Raw genomic sequence first — 12,192 nt, 5'->3', positions numbered from 1 at the left:
GATTGGCAGCTTTAGTTACTTACTTTGCACATTATAATTTTTCAAACCCTTCCTAACTACCCAAGCTGAACAACAGTGTTTAAAGGTGTTAAATGAGCTCCACCTAAACATCTGCAGCAGGAATAATGATCCAAACTTTCTTTTAATTTTGACCATCATCGTTCCCTAACCTTGACCAAGTGGTTATTATTGTAACCATGACAACAACCCTTGTGCCTAACCCCAACCAAACCGTAACCATAGATATGTAAGATAAGAAAACGGTTTTGGTTTAATTTTAGCATTTTTACAGTAAATAGCTTTTTTATATATATATATATGTATGTGTGTGTGTGTGTGTGTGTGTGTGTGTGTGTGTGTCGTTCTGGAGAGCATTTACAAACGACACATTTTATCGTTTGATTTCGGAATAGTTAGCCCTGCTTGCGAAATTACTTGATGGATGGCAACGTCAAACTGTTGGTGAGGTCTGTTCAGACTGAAATATCTCAACAGCTGTTTGATGGATTGTCATGAAATTGTGTGCATTCGTGGTTTCCTGAAGATGAATCCTAACAACAAATATTACCATTCTAACTTGCTAACCTAAGATTTTGAACATCAGCATGTTAGTCTCTTCGTTGTGAGCTGGGTAGCTTTGAGATCACCGCACAGCTGTGCATGAGCTGCAGCCTAACAATGCTTCTAGCACAGCTGTGCACTTTATTGCTGTAGCTCAACCCTTGTTTTCAATAACACATCGAGTTGATTATTGACATCAGCGATTTTGACCGAGTGTGAGATTTTCAGTATCTAGAGAGGGTTTCCATCAAAACAGACTTTTAATTAACACAAAACCGGTTTCAGCTGATTCACCATTGCCGGAACAAAAACGGCCTCGAACACAAAAGAGAAGAGAAGTTTAATAAGCCATTAAATATTCATCATGGTTTATGTGTGGCTGCAGGAGCCGAGGACCACTAGAGATTGTGTGATGGGAAAGGGTGAATTCGTTTGATTCATCTCAGTGGTCTTTTTCATTTTTACACAAATTAGTTTGGGTAAAGATGGGTCCTCAAACTCCATTTTATAATTTCCAGAGTTATTTGTTACAATACATTGTACAGTACAGTGCATGTACGGACTCACCTGATTTGTTTATAACAGACAAGTTAATTTGATCTTGAGCTTAAGTGAAGGACCAGGTTATTGTGCAATATCAAGTGCATATCAGAGTTAATGATGTTGTCAATCAGTGCTGACCTCAATTTAAAATGGAGGTTTGGAGGTCAACGAAGCGATGACTTTCATTTATTTTTCCTCAGCGGCAAAATGTTTTCTCAGTGATCTACTAGCGACTATCACTCGTCTGGCTTTAGGCTTGCGAGAGTCTGTAATGATCAGTCAGAGACACAAATAGCAGTATACATTCTGTTAATAAGTACATCTAACCCAGAGTGAAATTCAATATTGTCTGTGTTGAAGCGTGGAAGAAGAACATCATATTTTCCGCCTGTGCCAGATTAAGCTATTAGCAAGCTGGGGCATGTTCTATTAGTACATCATAATGAGAATAATAAAAACGGGAAAACATCGATTGGATGAAAGAATAGATGCTAAGATTAATTATTATGAGACAATAGAATTGCCGTATTCATTTTAAACAAACCATGCTAGATGACAGGCACAGATCTTGTTTTGTCTCTTGTGTTGTTAAATGTATTCCACCTACTCATCAGAGCAGACATCACATCTGCCAAAAGTCAGAATCATTAATATAGCAGTGTGTATATTTGGGTGAGATCTCACCCCACGCACAGAACAAGCTGAGAGGTGCTTAACACCAAAGATAGGTCTGAGGTCTGATGACGTGCATTTGTGCTAATGAGTCCCACTGCAATATTTTAACTCGGCATGAAATCACAGCCTTGGCTGGAACGAAATGGGCAACATGTCCAGATCCCAACTGGTCACATGCTGGCGCTTTGTCAGACCCCTTGGCATCACTTTCTAAAGCACTGGGTGGCCCAGCATACTGTCGCAGTAAACACGTGGTCAACGTGTGAATTCAAACAAAAACGCCTTCTTAGGTCTATGCAACAAAATCACTTGGTTAGATGTAGGAAAAACATCATGTTTTGGCTTAAAATAGGTATGTAAATCAATTGAAATATAAACAAGGTAACATGAGTACTGAAAACACATCACAAACATCATAAATGTAACTTCAAAACAATGCTAATTCCTTGCTAGACTTAAGCGTTGCTGTCTCTATTGTATAGTATGTCTGTTACCCTTGCTGGCATATACCAACCCCCTAATTCTAATATCATTTTATTTTAACATGTTTTATGACAAACTAAAATCCTTACTTAATGTACTTACTGTATTAGGGGATTTTAATATGCATTGGGCTGAGAAAACAACCAAAAAAAAAATCTTTGTGATCTCATTCAAAAAATTTAAGGCCCAACCAGGGTTACCCAATCATCACAGATAGATGTTATTTTGTACTAATAAACCTGAAAGAATAATCTGCTTTTAATCTGCTAACAGTTATGTCAGATCATAATCTAGCCTTAACTGGAAGAAATCTAAAACATCGATTTCTATAATGACAAGAGGGTAAACGTTTTTGTTTTTTTTACACCAAAAAAGTCCATTTGAGGATAAATTAAAGCATGTTGGCCTAAATGACGTTCAGCAGCCTGGTGACACAGAAAGACATCTAATATCATGATGGACATAAGCAGTGAGACTAAAAATGAATTTTGCAAAAAGGTCTCACACTCTCGTAAAATAAATATAATCTAGCACGGTTAAATGAGCATCTTTGGAGGTTAATGAAGCTGAGAGACATGAAGGCAGTTCTTGGTTTACCACAAGAGAATATTTTAGGAGTTCAGTTTAGTTAAAAATTGGGTAATAAAGGAACAATCAAGAGCGATAAGAGATAGATATATCAAATCGCTACAATCTTTAATTAATTCTTTGTAGATTGAGTACACGGTTTGGCCAATCATTTTGGTGTAAGATCAAGAGTTCTTGAACCTGCAAATAATGAATTTCCTGTTTTCACAATTGAAAATGTCTCCGAATCTGCTGTAATAAAAGAACTCAATTGCCTAAAAGGGCCTAAGTCTAAGGATGTCTTTGATATTGATGCATGATTTGTTAGAAATTATAAATCCATATTATGTAAGCCTTTTACCCATCTGACAAGTAACACACTCATATGGTTCGTTTTCTTGGAAGGCTGCAGTGGTGACCCCTGTCTTTAAATCAGGTGAAACAACTATCCAGTCAAATTATTGACCCATTAGTATCCTCTCAATAGATTCTAAATTTGCGGAAAATGTAATTTGTGATCAGTTTGTCTCTCATTTAAATGAAAGTAAATTTACTCTGCAATTAGGTTTCTGAAAGGATCATTTGTAAGAAACAGCAAATAGCTTTTTTATTGAACATGTAAAAAGTCATCTTGATAATGGCGTTGTTGTTAGAACTAGTTTTTCGATTTTAAGAAGGCATTTGACAAAGTTAATTATGACAGTTTAAAAACTCTCTAAATTGAATTTATCTTTCAATGACTTATATGGACGGCTTCTTAAATAAGTGGAAACAATGTACTAGAGGGTTCTAAGTGTTCCTCATTTGCTAGTTGTAAAGTAGGGGTCCCTCAAGGGTCTATTTTAGGACCAATATTATTTATTATGTATATAATTAAAAATCTAGGCATCATAATTGACGCAAACCTGTCTTTAGGGTCATCAAGCAATGCTAAGTGTATTCTGAATAACTTTCGGGCATCAGTTGTCTCGGTCCGCTGCACAGCTTTTTGTGCACACAATAATGTTTCCCCATCTGTGTCATTGCATAACAACCTGGTCACAGGTTTGACTACACTCAAGCCTGTGTCCTCACTCTATAAACAAATCCTAAAACAATTTGATTAAAAGCCAAGGGATCATCATGACTGTAATATACTGAAAAAATAAAATAAATGAATACAATTTGTTTTAATAGTGCACTGTCCCTGCAAAAACAATCAAATGAATGAACGTTTCACCACTAATAATGGTGTGGATGGGTTTGTATTGCAGTCTACACAGATGCTAAAGGGTGCCTTGAGCGTCGTTGTCAGAAGCTGAGGGGCGTGAAAAAGCGTCGGTATTTGAAGCCCTGGGAAGGAGAACGGGCTGAAAATGGAAACTGTGTAAATTCCGTTTTTGATACATTTCGCTAAATCTATCTTTGGCATACCTAGAGACTTGTACATAGTTAGTATAGAGTCACTATTGAGTTCAACATTTTGGGAAATACGCTTTTTTGCTTTCTTACTGAAAGTTAGTTTAGAGGATTGGAAACCGGGTGAAATGCCTCTTTCCTTAAAGTCGTTAAGGTTGCCAAGTAAACTATTAAATATTAAGAAATATGCATACAGCTCCCTGTATGTTGCTTTTACACTTTGGTTTTTGCAGATATTTCATTTAAACGAGATATAACTTTGCAGTGAACTTTAGAGGAGCTGTTCGTATATTATTGTTACTGTTACGTCCAGTGATTTTTCCCCTGAACTCTTATTGAAAGAGAGCTGTCTCTCTGTATGTTTCAGGCCTGCTATGCCCCTCCTGATCGATCACACCTGAGTGTCTGAACACCCACACCTGGATCTCATTCAACAATCAGTGGATCTCCCAAAAACGGTGTTCCTCCCCTCTTGGCCCATGAGCTGTGAGTTTCCAGTGCTGCTGTTAATGAGTTTAATGTGTAAAAGACTTGGTGACTTTAAGGAAGCCTTGTAGCCTTGATTCAATAGAATAATTGAGATTTTATTTAATGGTTTGTGTGGGTTCTTTTGTATATTTTGACCTTGGAGATCCTTGATTTTTGCTTCAGTTTCTGTAATATTGTTTTTTTCTGTTCATTTTCTTTCTAAAAAGAATGAATTATTTCACACACACACACACACACACACACACACACACCTTCTCTAGTTTTTGTGCTAAGTGAACAGCAGCACCTTCATATTTCACATACATAAGTGCATTCATTGCCTGTTGCTCTCCTGAGCAGTTTATTTGGCTTGACTGCAGACAAAAAAATATGAACGTGAAACTTGCTTTAGAAAAAAACGTTAAATTTCCATAATTACATGACCGGTCCCCAATGTCACAAAACACATTGAGCCACTGTTATCATGGACAAAAATGTATTAGTGAGTTTAGTATGTTTTTTCTTTCATTTCATTACCGATGACAAGTAATACATTACACTAAAAAATGTTTTGTAAGGGCTGTTACAGCCAATTTACTTAAAAGGCGGTATCTCCCTGCATTTTACTGCATTTGGGTTTGAACGGAGCTGACCAAAGTCCATTTTTCACAAAATCATCAGGTGTGATAAAAGATAAGTGGTCTACTTCTGTGGACCCATGGATCATTGCCATCCTCAGTTGCAGTAAATTTCCGATTCCACCAAACAAGACGATGACCAAGAAAAATGAGGATTAATGGCAAAAGATATTGCTTCTTGTGGAGTTACTAAAAACACAGATTATTTTTGTCATACAGTATGTGTGTTACCTTTCATCGCTGCATGGTGTGTTGTTTTATCATAAATTACACCAATACATGCTTCCTACAACATACAAACTGACGCGTCAAAGAAATGACGCACCCTTTTTTTAGAGGCCGTTCCACTAACCTTTCTTTGGCAAGTGAACAACAAATATTGAAAGCTGTCAAACTTCCTTCGTATGATGGAAGCCTGCCTTCTGTGCATTTACGCACGGATGAAGTACAAGCTGCCATCTTGGCAAGCCGAGGCAGAATATTTTGATCGCTCATCATCTTTGTTTCTTTTTCGTGACATTTCAAAGATGGGGCTCATATTCTAGAGCCTAAAAATTAAGCAAATGTTTGTTGAATAAAATGTACCCACAGCTGCAGGATTTGTAATAGGCAAACACTGATTAGATCCATAGGAGCCCTTAGTTTTGAATATAACCGGGAGCAGGATGCAGGGTGCCACATTTCTGATTTCAAATGCAGGAAAAATAAAAACAACTTAATGCATAATTAAGGCTTGTGCTGGCTTAAATTGTTACTTTAAAAACTAGTTTGCTCATCAGAGTGTTAACATTACAATGATCCTGACCCTTTCACTTGTAAGAATTAGTGAAGTTAAAAAGTGTAGTAATTTTTGGTCTAGCAGTTAAGAGAGCATTTCTATCAGTCAGTTAGATGCACCAGCAGCGGCGCACCTTCCTTTCTACTCACTTCATCTGCTCTCTCACAGCCCACTTTAATAATCTATGAGCAGGATCTGCTCAACTTATTCATTCTTGCAAATTCTGCCCAAGTACAAGAATCTCCTTTGGCTGAGACGGCGGGCTTTTCACTGTAATATTTTCTGAACTAACTTTGCAAGAGATGATCCGTGGGTGGACCCCACGGATCACCACTGCAGCTGCTCTGTGAGCACAGAAGTGGATGGCATTCAAGGGAGAGAGGGCTTTTAATAATGTGCCACAGGAAGACCGTGGAACGACACAGTTCAAAGTGTTCATCGAAATTCATTCTCGCTGAGTTCAGTTTGCAGTTTTCGAAGCCAACTTGCTGAGCTGTGCTGAGGAAATCTATAGAAACAAATTTACTCCAAGTTAGTCTGGGCATGTGCAGAAGATAACAGGCTTCAATTACAAAGCTCTTTCTCCTAATTGAAAATGCAGCTAATAGCCTAAGTGCTTGCTATCTGGGATAGCTAAACTAATGTGCAGGGGGCTCACTATGGGGGCATTTGCTTTTGATTGTTGGTTTTGAACCCTGGAGCAGCCTTTTTTCACATATACAGTATCTCTATCACTTGCATCTTTCTTGACACTCTCCACTGTGTGCCATTCAATAAAACTGAAAGGCATTCTCATATATCAGGAGACACTGTGCTGCATTGCCTGTATTGTGATGCTAATTGCCCTAGACACTATCACTGCACATCACAGGCTTCTTGCAATGTGACCTATACTGAATTCTGATGCAAGTTACATGGCTTTTAAACATTATACTGCATTAGATCAAATAATGCAGCTGTTTGAAAGTATAAACACATCATTCTAACTTGCATACAAATCTGGTTGTGGTTTGGAAAATCCTCTGCTGTAGCATGTGTTCTTACATTACATTGCAGTGTTTGTCACAAAATTGAATACACGCACATACACACAGAAAAAAAAAATCCCATTACATTTTTAACAACTAAGGCTGCTCCCTTGAGCTGTAGAGGGCAAGGAATAACAAAGCTGAGGGAAGTCTCGGCTCCTTACCTCTGATGGGCTATTAGTTATTCTAGCTTGCAAAAGCCCCATTAGGTCTGCCATTTAATGCTCCCATGCCACATTCTCACATGAAGGCTACAAGATTGATGAGCCGACCACCTCACCTCAAGCTTCCTGTGTGTTTGACAAAATGCTCTGCCGCAGATAATCGGACAAAGACCTGATTTAGCTACCTGTGTACCTCGTAGTATTTGACGATACTAAAACAATGAAACATATTTGTGAGGGCCTCTCCAGTGACTTCAGTAAAGGACACTACAAGAATGTAAGTGGTGCTACAGTGCAATCTACTGACTTAAGACATGTTATGAAATGATTTATAGGGTCCAAGTGGAATATAGAAAATGAGCTGTGCGGGAGTGTGAGAGAGAACTTTGTCTCTGAGCTGCGCTCACAGAAAGATGTCTCCTGTCCTTCACAGCAGGTGAGTCCGACAAAATGTGCGGCTATACGATTCCAGTAGAATGACGTCTTTCCCAGCACAACATGTCCTGTTACTCACATTTAACCATACTAGCAAATGAAATGAAGAAAAACAAGATGCTGGACAAAGAGAGACAGATGCATAGCATTAGGGGGGGAAAGACTACACAGGCAAAAAAGCGCCTAATTAAGCATGAGCAAACTGATTAGTCCCTCAGCGTCGTACCACTGGTTCAGAGTCAGCCATGTGAAGGAGTCTGGGATGAGAATTTCAATTTAAACTTTTTGGACAAAAGTCTCACTTGTGTAGCCGAATAGTTTCTTTATCTTTCTGAGATTACACAAAAGCAGCATAATGAAGTTTGTTACTGCAGAAGTACACTAAAGCCGGACAGAAATCAAGCCCAACTGCATAATTTATCTTTTGTTTGGCTGCAGACCTTTATATTGTTCTCCACTCTGCGGTGAATGTTTGAACTTTGTAAATTAAACTCCTGACTGAAATTCTAAGTACATGATTGCTAGAGGCAGAAAATGAGAATGGGACATATAATCAGCTGGTATGATAGTAAATATTAACATATTCAATACAGCACAAAACCAATTTCAAAACTCACAGGACTCGTGTATTTGCTACTACAGCTGTTGTAGCAAATGCACAGGATAGGAAAGGACCCCCTGCACAGTGACTTGATCTTATCATTTTTTATCATTCTATTTTGGACAGCAAGCCATTTGTGAATAAATAATAGGCTGGCTGATAATACGTAGATTCATCAATGGGCTCTTTTATGTCAGGGATGACAGATGTACCTACTTTGTGCATAATGCATCTTGCTGTATGTAAGTTCTCCAAGGAGAGGAGCTGCCACTGCAGTTTCAACTAATGCAAATCATATTTTAGCAATAAAACTGTATGATTCAGAACAACAGCTGGGTAATCATATGGAACCGAACAAACCCAGCATGTTGTAAAACAAGTCACCATGCACTGACCCTTGCTTTCTTATCCCAAAACAGACAAGAGCAGACGAGAAAAAAAAGTAGTTTTCTCCGCAGATTGTTAGAAAATTTACCTCTCATGCCTCGCAGTGGAAATGGATTTTTGTAGGGCAACGGTCATACCTCGCATTCCCTGGAGCCTGAGATGGTGTATGTGTAAGGTCCTGTCCCATTAACCAGCACATCCATAGTCTCTGAGTGTGAAGGTTTGTAGTCCACATAGTACTCTTGCAGTGGTGAATTAAGGGAACGCTCAGTCTCCCGTGCCTTTTTCTGGCGCTTTTTAACCGCCGAGCGCTGCTGAAGCTGTTTGATGCTGCTGGGATAGCGCTTCCATGAGACATAGATTACCAGTAGAATTATAGCCACAGATAAGAGGAGTGCCATGCTACCAGCTATGATCTTGTGGAAGGACACATACTCAGTGTCTGGCAAAGGGATGGTGGGGGAGGCCTCGGAAGGAGTAGGGGAGGCTGTCCTGTTCCAGACCAGCTTCTTATCCACCACAGACTGTGTGGGGAAAGGCAGCAGCTCAGGTTCAAATGCAGAAGTGAGGGGCAATGTCGTTGAGGGGATGGGGGCCGGTGTCACTGTACAGATGTTATAAGTCTCCACCACATCTGTCACTTTCTCACCTTGTGCCTCCTTGGGGCCAGCACAGATCATTGCGGACTCCTTGTTACCCTTAAAGGCCTTGAGCCAGGCCACCAGGGGACATATGTTGGGGTTACAGTACCACAGATTACCAGCCAGACTGATGGTGGTGAGGGAAATCCAAGCCTCCACTGTCTGCTGAGACACATTGCTGAGCTTGTTGGAGTCCAGGTTGAGAGTCTGAAGATTAGGGAGGCATTGAAATGTACTTGGGTCCAACACTTGGAGATCATTTCCAGAGACGTCCAGCTTTTGCAAGGAGGTCCACATCCACGGCAGGCCCTGGGTTAGCAGTTTGATACGGTTCCATTGCAAATAGAGCGCCCGCAGGTTAGTCAGGCGAGGGAAATGAGCAAAGTTTATCTTTGAGAACTGGTTGTGCTCCAGATGAAGCTCGATGAGTTTAAGAAGTCCTGCAAAGGCGTTACGTGTGAGGCTCCGTAGCCTGTTATAGCCAATATCAAGAAACTCCAGGTTACGACAGTCAAGGAAAACTCTCATTGGGACCGTTTTTAAAGAGTTCGACCTCAAATGTAAACTGAGTAGTTTCCGTAGACCCACAAACTGATTAGGCTGGAGAACCTGCAGTTTATTGTAGGAAAGGTCTAGATTACGTAAATTCGGAACGTCGTGAAAAGTGTTGTTTTTTATTTTCGTGATCTTATTCGAGCTGAGAATCAGTTCTTTGAGCCTTCGTATCCCATGAAAAGCCTGGCCGTCCACATCACTGATGTAATTGTGGTCGAGGTAGAGCCAAACAAGTTGACTCAGGCCAGCAAACTGGTGGTCTCTGAGGTTCATCAGGCTGTTGTAACGCAGGGAGAGGCCCTGTGTGCCTACAGACACATTGCTTGGCACGTCAAGGAAGGCATTGGATTCGCAGTATATTATTTTCCCATCACATCTACAGCTCTGGGGGCAGGGACGCTCACGGATGCCGCTTGGAGCAGCAAGCAGCCAGCCGGGCACCACCACTGTGAATACAAGCCATCTGAAAAGCACGAGAAGTCCTGCAGACACACAGAAAAGTGATAGACTGAAGAGCATAAAACACGCACAAATCAGGATGAATAAACAGACGAGAAAAGAATAAAACCGAATGAAATAATAAATTAAACTGAATCTGTGAACCAAACGGTAAAACCCATACTGTGTTCTGAGGCATTTGTTAACAGAAGGGGTTATTTGCAGCCTACCTCATTTGCATCCCTGTGTTCATGTCAAATCTAGGTTCACACTTACATACATTACAACAGCCAAAGTCATTTTCTTGAGACATTGGAAAGGAGATTGATAACCACATGCAGCAGGCTTTATCCATCAAATAGTTGCTGAGAGAAAAAAAACTCCATCAGGTCCCCCAGCCTGCAGTCATCACTCACAAACCGCAGGGGGCAAAGACACCAGCAACATTTGCTTTGAATGAATTGTAATAATGAAAACGACTGAAGACTTTGCGCAGAAATGCAGAACATAAGTACCTTGCTGAACAGAGTACATACCCATATTTGTGCGGTGTCGGCTCCTCCTCATGGTTAGGACTCTCTGTTGCATGCGTCCCAGGTCCACATGTTAGAAGCACTCGGCGTTTTGTCCAAGTAGTTGGACACGCACCCAGGATGCCTGAATGCTCGGAAAATGTACGCACTTTGCGCGACAGCCAGATCTGCTTTGCGCACAGCCGCACACCTGTCGGAGATGTGAGTAGCTCCAAGAGATGCTCATCAACCTCTGTCTATAGTTTCCTACGTTACCGCACAACATCAGCAGGATAATGCATATTTCAGCCCGCCACCTTACAAAGCCCTTGGAAGGACGCACTCAAGCTCACGAGAATGAAACTGTTGAGCGCGTAGCTGGAAAATACATTTTAAACACCGAGTCGCCAATTGTGAAATTTAGGTTTAAGTGGCAGAAAAGACACCGGAAACCGACCAAGTGAAGAAATTTGACAGGAATAAACTGAGGTCCAAACCCGATAAATTGGATGTATCCAGATTCAGATGTGGACAGCGGAGGGAGAAGGCGCAGTCTTCTGTAGATTAGACCCGTTGACCGTGGCATCAAGAATGCATCAGTTGTATAGCAACAGGAATGATGTCGGTGTAGGACTAAAATGAGCTCAGTGATGCTCGTTTCAGGACTTGAGATGCCCTCTCCTGGTCACTGAGTGACTCTCCGCGGCCCACACCAAAGTAGACTCCATTGTCCTCGTGAGCAGAGCCTGCATATCAATTAAAGCAGAGGAATGGGGAGTCTGTTTGCTCCGCATTAGGATATTTTGTGAAGATCTACTGCCAGTCAGACACTTCTGAACAGCCTATATTTCAGCATTTTAGATATCTCATGCAACGCGCTAACGGAAGACTGGAATACAAAACAAAATTAGAAATTAGCTTGCTGAGCAGTGTTTGTAACTTTCATGCCCCAATATTTGATTATGTAATATTATAAATGCATTAACAATTAAGGAGCATTTGGATGCTGCAGCCGGTTGTTGTCCAGCTGATATATCTTTAATTCATGCATCATATTTTAGAAGTACATATTATGTTTTGTACAATCGTTTATAAAGTAACTATGTCACTCAAATGCATGTAGATGACTAAAACATGTAGTGGAACAGAATTGTAGCATGAAATAGATAAATCCAAGTACATACCTCACAAAATAATTCAATTACGTTATTTTGAGTAGATGGCTATTTTCTTCACTGTTATTTGTCGAATTAGGCATCTGTTTGCTGCAGTTTAAAGCACCAATTGCTAAGTTATATCATATATGTACCTGTCACTGTA

The 12,192-nt window shown here is 40.2% G+C and overlaps 1 protein-coding gene across 1 annotated transcript in view; it reads right to left on the bottom strand.

Annotated features, from left to right (window-relative positions):
* Positions 1-10,948, bottom strand: part of LOC142964380 (leucine-rich repeat transmembrane neuronal protein 4-like) — a 39,010-nt gene extending 28,062 nt beyond the window's left edge. Inside the window, 2 exon segments of the mRNA XM_076104676.1 lie at positions 8,864-10,404; positions 10,897-10,948. Coding sequence (XP_075960791.1) covers positions 8,864-10,404; positions 10,897-10,948 — 1,593 coding nt within the window.
* Positions 10,949-12,192: the final 1,244 nt, after the last annotated feature.

This window comes from Anarhichas minor, unplaced genomic scaffold (assembly GCF_050575085.1).
Source record: "Anarhichas minor isolate MPS153535 unplaced genomic scaffold, ASM5057508v1 ptg000030l, whole genome shotgun sequence".
Classification (NCBI taxonomy): Eukaryota; Metazoa; Chordata; class Actinopteri; order Perciformes; family Anarhichadidae; genus Anarhichas; species Anarhichas minor.
The sequence above is the reverse complement of the archived record's forward strand: the minus strand, read 5'-3'. Positions and strand labels throughout refer to the sequence as shown.